This window comes from Pistacia vera, unplaced genomic scaffold (genome assembly GCF_008641045.1).
Source record: "Pistacia vera cultivar Batoury unplaced genomic scaffold, PisVer_v2 Contig352, whole genome shotgun sequence".
NCBI classification, from domain to species: Eukaryota; Viridiplantae; Streptophyta; class Magnoliopsida; order Sapindales; family Anacardiaceae; genus Pistacia; species Pistacia vera.
The window spans coordinates 727,030-746,390 of NW_022196171.1; the positions used below are offsets into that span (position 1 = coordinate 727,030).

At 36.5% G+C, this 19,361-nt stretch overlaps 1 protein-coding gene and 1 pseudogene across 1 annotated transcript; both read right to left on the minus strand.

Moving 5' to 3' along the window:
* Positions 1 to 13,001: 13,001 nt before the first annotated feature.
* LOC116139549 lies at positions 13,002 to 14,633 on the minus strand (annotated as a pseudogene).
* A 1,019-nt stretch (positions 14,634 to 15,652) lies between these two features.
* Positions 15,653 to 16,798, minus strand: LOC116139548 (probable xyloglucan endotransglucosylase/hydrolase protein 23). Its single transcript, XM_031425212.1, has 3 exons — positions 16,541 to 16,798; positions 16,256 to 16,449; positions 15,653 to 16,168 (listed from the first exon to the last, which is right to left on the minus strand). The coding sequence occupies exons 1-3, from the start codon at positions 16,796 to 16,798 to the stop codon at positions 15,763 to 15,765; spliced, it is 858 nt and encodes a 285-aa protein (XP_031281072.1). The 3' UTR covers positions 15,653 to 15,762.
* Positions 16,799 to 19,361: the final 2,563 nt, after the last annotated feature.

The window sequence follows — 19,361 nt, forward strand, 5'->3', positions numbered from 1 at the left end:
ATTACCAGAATTACTGATTGCAGCAAGATGTACTGAACTGTTTGGGAAATCCACAGTGTTGAATTTTTCAATACGCATTTCATACTTTTGTAGCAAATATTGTGCTTCTTGCAACATAACAGAGTCAAATTTAGATTCAATTCTGGATGTTAAATTGACGACAACAGCGTCAAATTCTGGTCCTAATCCATCCAGAATATGTTGAAGTAAATCTTCATCCAACACAACCTGACCACTAGAGTTCAAACTTTCGGCAATTCCCTTCATCTTTTTAAAGTAATCACCAACTGTTAAATTTCCTTTTTGAGTACTTTGTAATAACGTTTTCAAATGTAGAGCTCTAGCCTTTGAATCACTTAAAAATTCATGTTCAAGTGTAAGCCAAATATCAGTACAAGTTTGACATTTTGACACAGAGCTAAACATGCATTTTGAAATAGACACTAATAATGAAGTAACAAGGAACTTATCAGTGCGTTTCCAAGCTAAATAAGCTGGATTAATACACTGTCCAGTACTAGATTTTATCTCATCTTTTGACCTAGATTCAGTTGATTCAACTAAGATTTCAGGCTCAGACACAATTAAAGGTTCTGGATAGGAGATAAAACCTATTAAGTGGCCATCAAGCTCATGTGCTCCTACTGCAGAAGGAATTTGAGACTTCCAGAATCGGTAATTTTCTTTGTAATTATCTCATGTGAGCTTCGGATGAACAACCTGGAGACTCGTCGGAAAAGCTGAAGAGAAAGAAGTCGAGGAGCTTTGCATACTTCATTCAAATTACTGGTGGAATTGTTAGATGAAGAAAGGTTCGCCATTGACGCTAGTCTATGGCTCTGATACCATGTTAACTAGAGAAAGATAAACTGAAGTTTCTAGAGAAAAGCACAATTTCAGTAGTTTTATTTTCTAACTGAATGAAATGAGCTTACATCTGAGATTTGTTCTTATACAATTGAGAAAGAGAAAGGCGTACAAAAGACTGATTGAAAGAAAGAGTAAAGTGAGAAAGTAAAGAGAAGAGTAAAGTGAATTGGAATTGAAAACGACGTCACTTTGCATTTAGTAAAGTGCCAAGCAGAAACGGCACCATCTTGACCTTTTGCTGATACTTCCCCTTAAGCAAAACTGGTTCACTTTTCAGCACTCTCAACTTCTCAGACATTTTAACCTTTTGCTGATAGGTTTGACCTATCGGTCAAACCGATTCAACTTGGGACCCAACCACTTTATCAGGTTTCACCCCGGGTCGATTATTAAAACACTGGTAACAATAATTTATTATTCATTCATATAATGAGGTGTTATATGCCATTTAATCTATATTTGTCCATATAATTATTGAATAACATACTAAATGTAAAAATAAACTTGTCTATTTAAAACCATTTGTTAAACACTAAAAAACAATCAGTTCTATTGTTCACTCATCACTGCATCGAAAATTTTCTAGAGATGTACATAGCTTAATTAATTTCTTCTACAAAATTTATAATTTCCTTTGCCTACAATAAGAGAAAACAGAAATACAAATTAAAGCCTGATGAGAATCTATCACAACTAGCAAGTACGTGGCATCAAAGCACATAAATGAGCTGACCTATCACTACACCTATGGATTCAAAACTCCCATATAAAGAGAAATGCAGAGAATTGAGATGGGACTTTTAGGGCAGTTTCTTTTTCATTTCATAATGAAAAAGAGATTGCCCTAAAAGCCTTCACAAAGAAGCTCTCTTCACTACTACAAGTATTGATTTCTTCAACTCTGAACAACTGGTTTCTTCTTCAAGCATCATTTTGTAGACTTGACGGAGCCGTAAAAGAAAGCATGCATGAAGAAGATGAACTATCCTTGTTAATTTTTCGATTGTTTATGTTTTTGTTGCCGAAAAATAATGGATGTTGAAGAGAACAATTTTCTAATTTCATGATATGCAATGTTGTGTTGTAGTAGAGCACTTAAGCGGTACAGCGCTGGCTTTTTATTCAAGTTAAGTGATGGTTTGTTATGTCGTTGTATAAGAATTTTTCCGATGAAATTTCTTGCATCAAGATCTGCCTGGTTGGTAGACGGCATTTTTCCGTCGTAATTTATTTAACGTGAGGAGAGAGTTCAATAATTAAGAATATAGATAGTCCATTTTAATACCATATAATAACTCAATCAAAATACTATTATCTCCTTGAACAAAATGTGTGTTATCTTTAACATCCTTAGTTTGATATACATCTCTCTTAATTATGCCAGTAAAGCAAAGGGTAATGGCAAGGGTAAGGCCAAGGCCAAACCCAAGCCAAGCCTAAGCCAAAGGACAGGTAGCTCTTGGGCCTGAGAGTGGCATAGGGAAGGGCAAGATAGTCTGCTTTTTTTGTGGCAAGCTGGCCACTAGATGAAACACTGCAAGGCTTTCCTCGCAAGCAAGAAGAGTCAGAGGTACGACTTTAGGTATTTTATGATTGAAAAACTTCTCTCCTTACTATCTTGGGTCATTGACACAGGATGTGGTACACAATTTGTACTGATGCAGGGACTAAGGCAGAGTAGAATGCTCACCAAGGGAGAGGTGGACCTACGAGTTGGAAATGGAGCACATGTGGCTGCATTGGCTGTAGGGAGTTATTGTTTATCTTGCCTACGGCTTGTTATTAGAACTAACATAAATGTTATCACGTACCTTCTATTTCTAGAAATATTATTTCAGTATCCGTTTGGATAATATGGGGTATCATTTTGAGATATCTAATGGAGTGTTGTCCTTTAGTTGAATGGTATTCTATTTGGAATTGCAAGGTTATATAATGGATTATATGTTCTTGATTTAAACAATAAAGATATTCTCAATATTGAAACCAAGAAAAATAAACATAGCGATCAAAACCAGAATATCTCTGGCACTGTAGATTGTGTCATGTTAATAAGACTTGCATTGCAAAACTTCAAAGGGATGAAGTTTGGACCTTTTTGACTTTCAGTCATTTGAGGTATGTGAGTCATGCCTTTTAGGCAAGATGACTAAGGTCTAATTTCACAAGACAAGGTGAAAGGGCTACTGAGCTGTTAAGCATCATCCATAGTGATGTATGCGGTTCACTAACAGTTGAGGCCAGAGGTGGATATTCATACTTCATCACATTTACTAATGATTTCAGTAGATATGGTTATGTCTACCTTATGAGACGTAAATCTGAAGCCTTTGATAAATTCAAGGAATTCAGGAATGAAGCACAGAATATGTTGGGCAAAAGATTAAAGCTCTTTGGTCGGATCGAGGAGGTGAATACTTAAGCTTAGGGTTTTCAGAGTACCTGAAGGAATGTGGATAATATCACAACTCACCCTCCTTATACACCCCCAACACAATGGAGTGTCTGAAAGGAGGAACAAGACCTTACTTGACATGGTTAGGTCCATGATGAGTTTTAGTGATATACCTGCATCGTTCTGGGTGTGCCCTAGAGACTGCGACTCACATTTTGAACTTGTGCCGTCAAAGTCTGTAGATAGGACTCCATATGAGCTATGGAGGGGGCGAAAGCCCAACTTGTCTTATCTAAGCATTTGGGGTTGCGAAGCTTATGTTAAGAAATTGACTTCGAACAATGTTGGGTCCAAAATCCTATAAATGTATATTTGTGGGGTATCCAAAGGAGATCAAATGATATATTTCTACCACCAGAAGAGCACCCTTGTTATTATGATTTTGTTTTCTCCTGCGTATATGGACCGTTTCCTAGCAGTGGTATTAGAGCCTAGAGTACCAAATTTTACAGTTTTTTATGTGGATGGTTGATAACATGTATTTGATGATATGATGTTGCCTTATAAAATCATGTTTTAAGAAATTTATTAATCGATTAATTTAATTTGTTGATGATCTACAAGTTTGGTATATTGGTGATGAATTTTTGGTTGAAATCAGTGTGTATGATTGATTGAAAATCCGTTTGGAGTGTATATGGTTACTGTATGAACAGATCCGGAGCTACAGGTTTGTGTACGCTCACCGCGACGATATAACTCATCGCTGCAGCGAGCATTTTTCACGCTGACGCTAGTGACGAAACTAGCGCTCGTCGCGGCGATCATCCTCTGGATGAGCGCTATATGAAAACAGTGCTCGCTGCGTCGATATAACCCATCGCCGTAGTGAGCATTGTTCACGCTGACACTAGTGATGAAACTAGCGCTCGCTGCGGCGATCGTCCTCTGGATGAGCGCTGTACGAAAACAGCGCTCGCTGCGGCGATATAACCCATCACCGCAGCGATAAGCGTGAATGTCGTAATCAATGCACGCTGCAATGATCTAACTCATCAAAGCAGCGAGCGCACTTTCAAGTGCACAGGGGCCAGAATGTAAAGTTTCAAAACTTTTGGACCAAATTGTAGATCTATAAATTGTCAGGGGGAAAATGTAATTAACCCACAAATTTCAAAAATTGATTGTTTTTGAAATATATGCTTTGTACTTGTTTGTATATTGTATGGTGAACGGTACATGAGCCTTAGACCTAAGGGTGAATGTTTTAAAATAATTTTGGGTATGTATGGTTGTATAATTTATTAAAATAAGGCTTGCGTGTCCTGCCTTTCTCCTCTTCTCGATGTACATTCTCTTCTCATCTCATTCCCCTCGAATGTAAATCGAGGTTTCTAAATTTATTGATGTAAAGAATTTTGTATAATTATTTTTATTGTAAATTTAGAATGATGTTTTTGTAATGTACTTGGAGATGGAACAAAGGACGAGGCAACCATACTTGAAGACTCAAGATATTTATTACAGGATCCCTAGGTGACCCACCGATTCCTCTAGGCTCGAGGAAATCTGTTTTAGTTGGGCCATGTACCGGCACGTTTTATATCATGTTTAGAATGCATGCTAAGGTTGAATGTTGAATAACATGCCAAACAATGTCATTCTAATAAAGATAATAATCTGATGAGACATTAAATAAGAAACCATCAATTGAAGTATATTAAGTCACGAAAGCCTTCCATCACCATGGTTTTAATCAAACCACTGTTTGCTAAAGCCAAGGGTACACTTCTACCAGTGGGAGGTTAAAATGCATTGGAGTTTTCCTTAATAGTGATGGGTCGACTTAAGATGACGGTTTTGCTTAGTCGCTAAAGCAAAGGTTGATAAACACTTCATAGGGATAGTAGAGCAGTACACATATTGTGTGTACGTGGTGGCATGTAGTGTCCACTCTACTGATACTGAGAATCACACTTGAGGACAATGGTTGGAGCCATTGGATTGTGTGATTGGCTTGTTGGCTTTTTCACATTTGAGGTTGATAGTAGGAATTATCAACTGGTGTGGACTAAGTTTGTTGGCCTACCTAATCAGCTCATTTTGGCTTGTTCGTCAAAGCGAAGGTTTGAAATGGGTAGGATGGGATCTCGGTCCACTAGGAAAGTCAATGGGCTTTCCCGAGTTAATAGTGAAAGTTATTGGCTTGAGTAAAATAGTGGGAGCATCGTTTAATAAAAGACCATATTAAATAATAATGAACTTTATAATGACTTTATTTTTCTGCAATTGTAGATTCACTAAAATGAGCATTATGAACCTGCGACTGATAATTGAGAAAGAAAACAGGTTTGATGGATCCAATTTCTTAGACTGGTATCGTAATCTTCGAATTATACTCAAGTCAGAAAAGAAATTGTATATCCTTGAAAAGCCATACATGGCTGAGCTTGATACTGATGCCACTCAGGAAGTTAAGGACACTTATCAAAAGTTCCTTGATGATGCTGATAGCGTTCAATGCTTGATCTTAGCATCGATGACACCTATGCTGCAAAAGCAGCATGAGAATATGGATGCTTCTTCCATTATTCTACACCTCAAGGAGCTTTATGAAAAAAATGCTCGACATGAGAGGTACAAGGTGTCGAAAACACTGTTTGGGAGTCGTCTAATTGAGGGAGCCCAAGTTGGTCCTCATGTGCTCAAGATGATCGAGCACATAGAGAGGCTTGAGACTTTGGGATGTGGCTTGGATGCAGAATTACAAATGGATTTAATTTTGCAATCCTTGCCTGGCTCTTATGCTCCGTTCATAATGAATTTCAATATGAACACGATGGAGAAAACCCTGTCAGAACTTCTGAACATGCTGAGGACTGCAGAGCAGGATTTGAAAAAGTCAAAGTCTATTTTACTGGTTGCTGCCAGTAAAGCAAAGGGTAATGGCAAGGGTAAGGCCAAGGCCAAACCCAAGCCCAAGCCTAAGCCTAAAGGACAGGTAGCTCTTGGGCCTGAGAGTGGCATAGGGAAGGGCAAGATAGTCTGCTTTTTTTGTGGCAAGCCTGGCCACTAGATGAAACACTGCAAGGCTTTCCTCGCAAGCAAGAAGAAGTCAGAGGCTACGACTTTAGGTATTTTTATGATTGAAATTAACTTCTCTCCTTCAATATCTTGGGTCATTGACACAGGATGTGGTACTCACATTTGTACTGATGTGCAGGGACTAAGGCAGAGTAGAATGCTCACCAAGGGAGAGGTGGACCTACGAGTTGGAAATGGAGCACATGTGGCTGCATTGGCTGTAGGGAGTTATTGTTTATCTTTGCCTACGGGCTTGTTATTAGAACTACATAACTGTTATCACGTACCTTCTATTTCTAGAAATATTATTTCAGTATCCGCTTTGGATAATATGGGGTATCATTTTGAGATATCTAATGGATTGTTGTCCTTTAGTTTGAATGGTATTCTATTTGGAATTGCAAGGTTATATAATGGATTATATGTTCTTGATTTAAACAATAAAGATATTCTCAATATTGAAACCAAGAAAACTAAACATAGCGATCAAAACCAGATATATCTCTGGCACTGTAGATTGTGTCATGTTAATAAGACTTGCATTGCAAAACTTCAAAGGGATGAAGTTTTGGACCTTTTTGACTTTCAGTCATTTGAGGTATGTGAGTCATGCCTTTTAGGCAAGATGACTAAGTCTAATTTCACAAGACAAGGTGAAAGGGCTACTGAGCTGTTAAGCATCATCCATAGTGATGTATGCGGTTCACTAACAGTTGAGGCCAGAGGTGGATATTCATACTTCATCACATTTACTAATGATTTCAGTAGATATGGTTATGTCTACCTTATGAGACGTAAATCTGAAGCCTTTGATAAATTCAAGGAATTCAGGAATGAAGCACAGAATATGTTGGGCAAAAGTATTAAAGCTCTTTGGTCGGATCGAGGAGGTGAATACTTAAGCTTAGGGTTTTCAGAGTACCTGAAGGAATGTGGATAATATCACAACTCACCCCTCCTTATACACCCCCAACACAATGGAGTGTCTGAAAGGAGGAACAAGACCTTACTTGACATGGTTAGGTCCATGATGAGTTTTAGTGATATACCTGCATCGTTCTGGGTGTGCCTAGAGACTGCGACTCACATTTTGAACTTGTGCCGTCAAAGTCTGTAGATAGGACTCCATATGAGCTATGGAGGGGGCGAAAGCCCAACTTGTCTTATCTAAGCATTTGGGGTTGCGAAGCTTATGTTAAGAAATTGACTTCGAACAATGTTGGGTCCAAAATCCTATAAATGTATATTTGTGGGGTATCCAAAGGAGATCAAATGATACTATTTCACCACCCAGAAGAGCACAAAATTTTTGTTGCTCAATCTGGGTGCTTCCTAGAAAAGGAATATTTTCTAAGAAGTACTAGTGGGAGAAAAGTAGAACTCGATAAAGTTCTGAACCACAAGATATACTAGACAAAGGACGGGATGATATGCCACATGAATTGGTGAGCATCAAGAGGAGGTTACTCCACAACTTGTAGATCAAAGTGAACCACCTCCGGTAGCATAGGAGCTACGTAGATCTGGGAGAGTACGCCATGAACCCGACGAATTACCAGAATTACTGATTGCAGCAAGATGTACTGAACTGTTTGGGAAATCCCACAGTGTTGAATTTTTCAATACGCATTTCATACTTTGTAGCAAATATTGTGCTTCTTGCAACATAACAGAGTCAAATTTAGATTCAATTCTGGATGTAAATTGACGACAACAGCGTCAAATTCTGGTCTAATCCATCCAGAATATGTTGAAGTAAATCTTCATCCAACACAACCTGACCACTAGAGTTCAAACTTTCGGCAATTCCCTTCATCTTTAAAGTAATCACAACTGTAAATTTCCTTTTTGAGTATTTGTAATAACGTTTCAAATGTGAGCTCTAGCCTTTGAATCACTTAAAATTCATGTTCAAGTGTAAGCCAAATATCAGTACAAGTTGACATTTTGACACAGAGCTAAACATGCATTTTGAATAGACACTAATAATGAAGTAACAAGGAACTTATCAGTGCGTTTCCAAGCTAAATAAGCTGGATTAATACACTGTCCAGTACTAGATTTTATCTCATCTTTTGACCTAGATTCAGTTGATTCAACAAGATTTCAGGCTCAGACACAATTAAAGGTTGGATGGAGATAAAACCTATTAAGTGGCCATCAAGCTCATGTGCTCCTACTGCAGAAGGAATTTGAGACTTCCAGAATCGGTAATTTCTTTGTAATTATCTCATGTGAGCTTCGGATGAACAACCTGGAGACTCGTCGGAAAAGCTGAAGAGAAAGAAGTCGAGGAGCTTTGCATACTTCATTAAATTACTGGTGGAATTGTTAGATGAAGAAAGGTTCGCCATTGACGCTAGTCTATGGCTCTGATACCATGTTAACTAGAGAAAGATAAACTGAAGTTTCTAGAGAAAAGCACAATTCAGTAGTTTTATTTTCTAACTGAATGAAATGAGCTTACATCTGAGATTTGTCTTATACAATTGAGAAAGAGAAAGGCGTACAAAAGACTGATTGAAAGAAAGAGTAAAGTGAGAAAGTAAAGAGAGAGTAAAGTGAATTGGAATTGAAAACGACGTCACTTTGCATTAGTAAAGGCCAAGCAGAAACGGCACCATCTTGACCTTTTGCTGATACCCCTTAAGCAAAACTGGTTCACTTTTCAGCACTCTCAACTTCTCAGACATTTTAACTGTTCTGATAGGTTTGACCATCGGTCAAACCGATTCAACTTGGGACCCAACCACTTTATCAGGTTTCACCCCGGGTCGATTATTAAAACACTGGTAACAATAATTTATTATTCATTTAATAATGAGGTGTATATGCCATTTATCTTATTTTGTCCCTATAATTATTGAATAACATACTAAAGTAAAAATAAACTTGTCTATTTAAAACCATTTGTTAAAACCCTAAAAAACAATCAGTCTATTGTTCACTATCACTGCATCGAAAATTTTCTAGAGATGTACATAGCTTAATTAATTTCTTCTACAAAATTTATAATTTCCTTTGCCTACAATAAGAGAAAACAGAAATACAAATTAAAGCCTGATGAGAATCTATCACAACTAGCAAGTACGTGGCATCAAAGCACATAAATGAGCTGCCTATCACTACACCTATGGATTCAAAACTCCCATATAAAGAGAAATGAGAGAATTGAGATGGGACTTTTAGGGCAGTTTCTTTTTCATTCATAATGAAAAAGAGATTGCCCTAAAAGCCTTCACAAAGAAGCTCTCTTCACTACTACAAGTATTGATTTCTTCAACTCTGAACAACTGGTTTCTTCTTCAAGCATCATTTGTAGACTTGACGGAGCCGTAAAAGAAAGATGCATGAAGAAGATTGAACTATCCTTGTTAATTTTTCGATTGTTTATGTTTTGTTGCCGAAAAATAATGGATGTTGAAGAGAACAATTTTCTAATTTCATGATATGCATTTGTGTTGTAGTAGAGCACTTAAGCGGTACAGCGCTGGCTTTTTATTCAAGGTAAGTGATGGTTTGTTATGTCGTTGTATAAGAATTTTTCCGATGAAATTTCTTGCATCAAGATCTGCCTGGTTGGTAGACGGCATTTTTCCGTCGTAATTTATTTAAGTGAGGAGAGAGTTCAATAATTAAGAATATAGATAGTCCATTTTAATACCATATATAACTCAATCAAAATACTATTATCTCTTGAACAAAATGTGTGTATCTTTAACATCTTAGTTTGATATACATCTCTCTTAATTATGCCTTTATTCATCAAATTGCATTGTTTCGCAACCTACTATAAGTTTTCGATGAAATCTTAATATTTTCTAGGGAAATAATTTATTTGAGTTTGAGAAACATTTTTTTTACCAATTTATAAGATCATACAAGTGTTACAATATGAACGAATGCTCAATTTAAACAGTGAAATTCTTACGCGACCATTTTTTTATAATGCAAATAAATTCGTTTATATTAAGTCATAAAAATTATGTTGTTCTGCACACAGTAAAAAAATGAAAATCATCTTATTTGATTTATTAATGTAATAAATTAATTGAATAAATTAATTGCATATTTTCGGATGACGACAAGGATTATAAGATTTGCCTATTTTTGTTTTAGTTTCCCTTTATTAGTAAAGAAAATTAAGATCTTCTGTTATTAACTCATATTAAATTATGTAGTTTTAAAATATGGTTAATATTTATAGGTAATTTATTAAATCCCATTATTGCTTCAAAACATGAATATGAAAATTCTCTTGCTATTTTGTGGGTGGTTACAAGTAATTAATTTTGGGCATTTCCTTTAACTTGTCATTAAATAATAAAATCAATTACATTTAACTCCAATGGGGGTGGTCTGACAGTCAAGGTGTTGCTCTCTTCCTTGAGTTCCATAATTCAAACCTTGGGGTTACCTACCACATAACATTATAGCTACCTGGTCCTTTGGGATTGTAAGGTGTTCAATGGATCTCAGGTATTAGTTGAGGTGTGCCAAGCTAGCACGGACACCTGGTTACCAGAAAAAAAAAATCAATACATAAAATTTATTATAAGAGGAAAAAGCTATAAAAATATTGTGATAAATTTCACTAATCTTCCCTCACATCTATGTAGAACTGTTTTTGAGCCGATCCGAGCCGAGCTGGGTTTTTGGCTTAACGAGCTCGGCTCGTGAAAGGGAGGGGAAATCAAGTTGGAGCTGAGTCGAGCATTGATTTCTGGCTTGGCTCGGCTCGTGAAGGAAGGAGGGGAATTCGAGCCTGGCTCGCGAGCCGATAAAATAAAAAAAGCAATTTAAAAATAAAAATTAAGAGCAGATTTCAATTTTTTTGTACTGGTTCAGAGAAAATAAAGTGTATGGCTTGTGTTGACTGTTGGTTTAACATTGAGCTTCAAATTAATTAATTAATCTGTTTGCTGTTTGTGTTTCTGGAATTTTAGCGGCTTGATGAAGGCGTTTTCAAAATTAGTTACAGAGTAGTGCTAGTGTTTACTAATTATTTGCTCTTTTCAATGATAATAATTATAGATAGTATAACATATTAAACAGTTCAGAGGTTTGAGAAATTAAGTAGCATCATATAATGAAAGTCATTATCATTAATGGAATACAAGCAAGGCAGAGAGATTTTTTCATGAACTTGAAGCTGAATCCAGATTAGATCGATTCTTCAATAGTGCGTGTGCAATATGCTTTGTTATTGAATATTATGAACCTGATTGCTTCTATCTAAGGTTTTTAAAGCCTCAAATAAAGTTTAATTACTATAAAGTTCCATTAATGAGACAATTTCGCTATTGAAACTTGAAAGTTATACACAATTATTTTTTTTTTTTTTCACCAGTATCAAAGAGATGACCCACATTTTAACCAACCATCCTGAACTGATCAGCTAACGCATCTTCCTCCCCCACCATCTTCATGACTTTGTACTTTGATATATACATTTGTGGTATTTATATGGTATTTAACTATTTTTATGCTTTCTCTTCAATCGTTTATTATTCGCTTGGTAATATGACATAACACAATAATCATAGAATAAATAATCTCTGACTTCATTATTGACGAGTGACACTTTCACAAGCAACATCGCATGTGATGTGATACTGAAGAAGCCAAAAAAATGAAGTGTATAAAATATAAATACATTCATTCAAGGAGGAGGGTCCATGTTTCGAATTCAAAATACCCTTTGTTGTTTGTATCAATAAAATGCCTCTATTATATTGTCTCGTTTGGCTTGAAACTCACGCAGGCTCACATTCTAATAACTTGTTTCGTGCAAATTACTCATAGCAGCTTCACAAGTGTCGCTTCTTTTAAACTAAAGTCTAAAACAGTCCTAACTCTATCAGATGTGCGAGCAATATAACACACACAAACCTTTACAAGCCAACACCTTCAGCAACCTTGATGATGGCGACGAGACAAAAGGAAAACACGAAGCCTCCAAATGTCGGTGAGATTTGAAGGGATAGATATGCAAGTCCGCGACAACACGACGGCGAAGCATATGGGTTTGACAGCGACAAGGAAAGACATCGGAGGCGACTGAAAAGTTGGTAGAAATTCTTTACTCGTTTTGGTTTTACGGCAAACAGTGGTGGAGTCATGTTTTTAGGGATTTCAAAATCGGGGGATCTTTTTCATTTTTGCAAACCTTTTTCTTTGCAAATTTCGGTCTAATCCCCCATACTTTAAAAAACTCCTAAAACGCCCCTACGAATTCGAGCCAGATGCGGCTCGCGAGCCTAACTAGCCAAGCCTAGTAAGGCTTGAACTCGGCTTGTTTCCTCTCACGAATCGAGCCAAGTCAGCTTGAATACAGCTAAGTCAAGCCGTTAACGAGCCAGACTCAAGTCGGCTCGCGAGCAGCTCGATTCGTTCACAAATTATATAAGGTTAAGGGTTCCTCAAATTAAAAAAATAATTTCTAAAGTGTTGTATGATGAAGCTACTATGTTTCAATATTAAAGAGAATAATCACTGATTGTATACAGTAAAATTAAGATGCATGGCCAAAGTTTGTCATTTTATTGATAACTAAGATTGAATTAATATATAAATGGCTACAACAAATAACAAAAGAATTAATGTATATATATATGTGAGTGTGTGTGTGTGTTGATGGTTTAATTTTTCTCTAAGAGCTGGAGTTGCATTTTGAAGGAAGGCCCTCGGGAAATCTCTTGGTGTCACTACAGTAATTGTATATCATGTAGTTTTTCTGTACTCATTTCAGTTTTTCCTGACTTGTTGTATCAAGGTCTTCAGAGAGCCAGCCATTATTGCTGGATGAAGAAAAAGGTGAGTTTTGTTGATGCTTGATTTTAACACCAATGACTCACACGTGCAAAGTGCTAAGCTGCTCTTAGAAATTACATGCGAATGATTCATGAGAAGAGTTTATGGTGCTTAGATTATATATGTTTGCAGAAACATAAATAATAGATTGACAAGAGGGATTTTTATAGTAGTTCGGATGTTTAAAGCGAATCCTACATCCACTGTTATTTTATTATTCTCTGACTCTTTTTTTAATATTGTCTATAAGGCGTACAAAAATAGAGAAATGCTTTGTTTACAAAGAAAAAATAATAAAGCTCAAATGTTTGTCTAGCTCTCATATACCGAACTAGCCCCTTTTTCATAAAGAGATGTGCCTATTTATACACCTTTGAGGTCAATGTAATGAGTATTTTTGTAAGTTGTCATAATGCGTGGGGACCACTCCTTAAACCTTATCTTAAAATGTGATAGGAATGATATAAAATATCTCTTGGAGGCGGTTTGGGCTAATGACAGCTAATACCACCTTATCTTTAAGTGTTTGTTGAACTCTGATTAATGGTGCTAACATCAGTGTGTATTTTTGGCACAACAAGTTTGAAGTGTAAGAAGATGCACCATTAGACCACGAGCATCAGCTTTAAAGTTTCTGTAGAAGCAGGGAAAGGAGCTTAAGTCCAATCAGTCTTCACAAGTCCACCTCTAGTAGCCCAGTCTTCAGCATTCCAAAGAGAAGAGTATATTCTCATTGGTTGATTCTTTGGGAATGGAACACCAATTGACTCTGAGTTCCTGAACTCTCTTATGGGAGTGCCATCCACAGAGAAACTGAAATTACAAACAAAAAGATGATTGGTTAAGTCTAAATGGATTAAGATAAACAAATAAACATGCATGATTGAGATTCGACTTGGAGGGAAGTACTTAATATATATACTTACATGATGCGCTGGGGATTTCAGAGAATGGAATAGGTATGGAAATCTGCTGTGGGATCAAACCAGAGATAGAATTGTTGTTCTCTGTTACCCTTTCCTTGACTGAACACATTAGTGTGAAGAATGTAAGGATCACCACTCAAATTTCCTAGGAATTCGAAGTCTATCTCGTCCCATGTAGACCCTTTTGAGGATAGCTGCAAAATTAACATAACATTTAGTAACATAAACTTGCAAATTTAGAAACTAGAAGCATATTTATTAAAATGGTTTAAGCACTTTAAACTTACATAGTAAGCAGTGACAATGCCTGTAGAGTTTCCACCAACAAGCTTGAGCTGCATATCAATCTTGCCAAATAAATACTCATTCTTGGACTGGAAGCCGGAGCCAGAGGCTTTATCCAGAGACAGAGTAAGAAGCTCCCCATCGTTAACCATCTTGGCACGGCCATCTCCCCAATTGATATCAAAATTTCCGTTCAAGCTACCGGCAGAAGCAACCATCAAAGAATCAATCAGAAGAAACAAATGCGGCATTGAAGCCATAGAAGCTTTGATTGAACTGATCATATAATGAAACTGAGTAAAGTGTTTAATTGCTAAGTGAGTCGATTAATGTGTTGAGCGCATGGTTCATATTTATACTGACCCTTGGCTTGTGAAAGTCAGAAAAGGAAAGTCCTGGGAAGGTACTATCAGCTAAGCTGTGGACAGTTATAGGAATGAAAAAAAATTGTTAGATAAAACTTGCATGTTTGTTCCAGGATAATAAATGAGTAAGACGCGGCTTTCCATTATTTTTCCGGAGAAAGAGAAGGTGAAGTGATACTTTCTCCCACATTTTACAACCACAACTATTGCTAGGTCCACTTAGCCAACCCACCGTCAAAAAATCTATCCTACGACTCTACGAGGAGAAAAGGTATACTATAAAGCTCAAAGGATAATGTTATTATTTTAAACATTAATTGATAATGTTTAAGATTTGCAGTGACGCTTTTATCTTTCAGATCCATAGGTTTTCAAAAGTTACACTAACACCCCTATAATTTAATGTTGTAACTTGTCAGCTTATTATATGCGTAGTAAAAGACGCATTGCCATCAACTGTACCAGCCCTAGTACTTCCCGCTACCTGGCCACCTCCACGCATGGCATGGTGTAAACTTTGTAGGGTTTCACTGCAACACACCAGAAATCCTGGAGTAGCAAAAAAATGGAAAACAACCAAGCAAAGAAATTATAAAGTTTATCTTGGAAAAAACGGCTGGAAAACTTAGTCAGAAAAACATAAGGGAGAAAGAGTTTTTTTGCAAAATACGAAATCAGAAAGAAGAGAAAATGGCTTAAAAGAGGTAAGAAACTCCTCCATAAATGTTTGACTTTCCAAATTGCCATTTAGTTTCTTGTTGCATAATAAAAAAGGCGAGCTTTCTATTCCCCCCTCCTGCACAATAAGATTTTGATACTCTTTATTCCTTAAAGTTTTGCTTATTAATTTATTGTACACATAGTAAAAGATGCATGGCCAAAGTTGGTCATTTTATTTATACTAAGATTGAAAAGAACAAAAAAATTGGATTCTATTAAGTACATGATAAAAATACTATACAAATGACTATAACAAATAACAAAAGACTTTATGTATTATATGTGCTGATGGTTTAATTTTTCTCTAAGAGGTGGAACTGCATTCTGCCGGGAGGCCCTGGGGAAATCTCTTGGTATCACTGCAGTAATTGTATATCATGTAGTTCTTCTGAACCCATTTCAATCTCTCTTGACCTGTTGTATCAAGTTCTTGGGAGAGCCAGGCACCATTGCTAGACGAAGAAGAAGGTGAGTTTGAAGTGCAAGAAGATTTTCCATTAGACCAAACACAAGCATCAGCTTTGAAGTTCCCGTAGGAAGCAGTGAAAGGAGCTTGAGTCCAATCTGTCTTCACAAGTCCACCTCTAGTAGCCCAGTCATCAGCATTCCAGAGAGAAGAGTATATTCTCATTGGCTGATTCTTTGGGAATGGAATACCAATTGACTCTGAGTTCTTGAACTCTCTCATGGGAGTACCATCCACGGAGAAACTGAAATTACAAACAACAAGATTAAGAAAAACAATTCTAAACAATATAGAATTTAAGTAGAGGAAAGAAATTAAATAGAATACTCGCACAATGCGCTTGGGATTCCAGAGAATGGAATAGGTGTGGAAATCAGCAGTTGGGTCGAACCAGAGATAGAATTGTTGTTCTCTGTTGCGCTTTCCTTGGCTGAACACATTGGTGTGAAGAATGTAAGGATCACTACTCAAATTTCCCAAGAACTCGAAGTCTATCTCATCCCATGTAGACCCTTTTGAGGATAACTGCAAATAATACATAAAAGTTAGCAACATTAAACTTCTATATATAGAAACTGGAGGTGTATTTAATATAGTTGATGAACTATGAACTTACATAGTAAGCAGTGAGAGTGCCAGCAGAATTCCCAGCGACAAGCTTGATTTGCATATCAATCTTTCCAAATAAATACTCATTCTTGGATTGGAAGCCAGAGCCAGTGGCTTTATCAAGAGACAAAGTTAGTAGCTCTACATTGTTAAGCATCTTAGCACGGCCATCTCCCCAAGTGATATCAAAATTTTCGTTCAAGCTACCGGTAGCAGCAACCATGAAACAACCAAGCAGAAGAAACAAATGCAACATTGATGCCATAGAAGCTTTGATTGAACTGATCATATAATGAAACTGACCGAACTTTTTATTGCGAAAGTAAAGCGATGAATGCGTTGAGAATGATGGGTTGTATTTATAGTAAAACAACCAGGCCTGTGAAGAGGAGAAGAGGAAGGTCATGGGAAGGTTCAATCGGCTGAGCTGTGGACAGTTGTAGGAATGAAAATAACTATAAAAAAAAGAAAAAAAAATTGCATGTTTTTTTCAGGATAATGAAGAGTAAGAAGCGGCTTTGCTTTATGTATGCGGAGAAGGTGAAGTGATAATTCTTTCGCCGACATTTTACAAGCACTTCTAGTACTAGGTCCACCTAGCCCACCCACCGTCATAAGGTCTATCCTAGGCGGAGAAAATTATATTATAAACCTGACTGGAGAATGTTACTATTTCCAACATTATATAATGATTACATCATATGATGATTATGGACGGGGTTTTGTAGTGGCACCTTGTAAATTTGAGATCCGTATGTTTTCAAAAGTTATATCAACACCCCTATAACTATAATTGTCGGTCGCTGGTCAGATTTAGTGACTAACACAGCAAATATAGAGTAATAGACCCCTTAAAGATCACAAAGTGTGGCAATGTTCTACAGCAATGGTGGCCAGATTTAACTGTAATTGTGACTTTGCAGTGAGATCTGACTATACTTATGGTTATATTGCAACGTTGTCACTGAACTGGTTGATAAATAGTTGGTCACGCAGCTACAGTCAGAATCAGTTTGTCATAGCTTGATTGACATAATGCCCTTTGAAATAGTCTAATTTTATCCTTTAAACGGTGAGTTTTCCCTAACATCGATAAACATAATAGGGGTGTTCAAAAGAACCGATTAGAATCAGAACCGGCGGGTATCTTGGGTTTGGTTCTGGTTCCTACTCAGAACCAATCGTCAATGGATAAGTTCCGGTTCCAAATTTTTGGAACTGTTATTGTGCGGTTCCGGTTCTGGTTCCTATAGTTAGGAACCAGAATCGAAACCAGGAACCAGGAACCGACACTAATATAAAATAAAATTAAAGATTAGAGGGGTTAATAAAAGCTTTTGTAGAAAAAAATAATGTGAATACATTTATATTTATATTTCATAACATTTAAAGTAAGTTGGTTTGACTTTTGAGAATCTACCTTTACAAAGTAATGGAGTTTGTAATTTTGAATTTATAATTTATAATTTGTAATTTTATTTTTGTTAACAAGTGCCAGGTAGGGGGGTATTTGTAAGTTTTTAAGAGTTTTTTTGCCATTTTAAAAACTTTTGGGGGGTCATTAATTTTACAGGGTACCTAGAACCAGAACCTAGGAACTGGAACTGGAACTGTCGATTCTGGTTCTGGTTCCAAATTTCAAGGAACCGTCGGTTTCGGTTCCTTCAAAAAGTGTAGGGTACTCGGAACCGAACACCCCTAAAACATAAGTGTGTAAGTGTTGTTTTGTGATATATATGGGTTTCATGAAACTAGTCAGCTTCTTTAAAAAAGGGAGCATAGTGAATCAAATGTTTGACAACCGACTAAGTATACCAAAAGCAAAAAGATTTATCATTTCTTACACGTGTGTAAGGTTGGGTTGGCTCCAACACATACATTTTTTTCATGAAACTGTTAAATTATGGGTCATGTCAAAACTATGTAAACTATTTTTGATCCCAAAACTTGTATAATTTCCGAACATAAAGTAGCTTACCCTCTTGACTTTCTATTTTTCAAATAAATACTAACAAAATCTCCTAGAATTTAGTATGCTTGCGCATGTGCCTAACTTGGATCCTTTAGAAGATTATTAATAGAGTAAACAACTTTTACCCGCCCAAATATGTCTTAATGACATTTCTTACGCTCAGACTTTTAAAATACTACTTTTCCACCCAAAAATACATTTAATGACACTTTCTTGCCGACCTCACCAATCACCAGTCGATTCTGACATCGTTGCGACCATACACTATCACTATTCTCTTCTCCGATTATCACTCACAAAAACTCTTTAAACCTTACTCTTGCCAACCCACCCCGCCAATCACTGGCAATCGAGCAATTAGAGTTTGCGCAGTCGCCCCTCTCAAGTCAAATTTCAACCAATCACGACCACCAAAATCTAACATTCCACCACCAAAAAACTTACCGGCCTCCCTTCTTCAAAAACCCCAAAAGAATTGATCAAGTTTGCTCTTGGTTAGCCACCGAATCGGAAAATATATTTTTTGGGTAGAAAAGAGATCCTTTAAAAGTCTACGGGTGAGAAAGTGTCATTAAACCATTATTTGGTTGGGAAAAAGTCGTTAACTTTTTATTAATAAACTAAAACATGAGCTCGTTTAGAAGTTTATTAATGTACACTTTTCTATTTTCATGTTATGTAATGTTAAAAGGATATTAATTAACATTCCAACTCTTATTTTTTTCCTTTTTTTTTTTTTTTTCTATTTATTTGTTACGTTATAATAAAGCACTTAAACGGTGCAAACAGTGTCAATTTTCGATCCAAATTGAGTGAGGTTTTATTGCGTTGTTGTATAGAGACTTTTCCAATAAAA

Excerpts from the sequence above, each read along its gene's own strand:
- LOC116139548 (XM_031425212.1), bottom strand. The coding sequence starts at position 16,798 with ATGGCATCAATGTTGCATTTGTTTCTTCTGCTTGGTTGTTTCATGGTT. Across the intron at positions 16,450-16,540 it reads GCACTCTCACTGCTTACTAT|TTATCCTCAAAAGGGTCTAC; the intron begins GTAAGTTCATAG and ends TATTATTTGCAG. Across the intron at positions 16,169-16,255 it reads TGGAATCCCAAGCGCATTGT|TTTCTCCGTGGATGGTACTC; the intron begins GCGAGTATTCTA and ends TTGTAATTTCAG.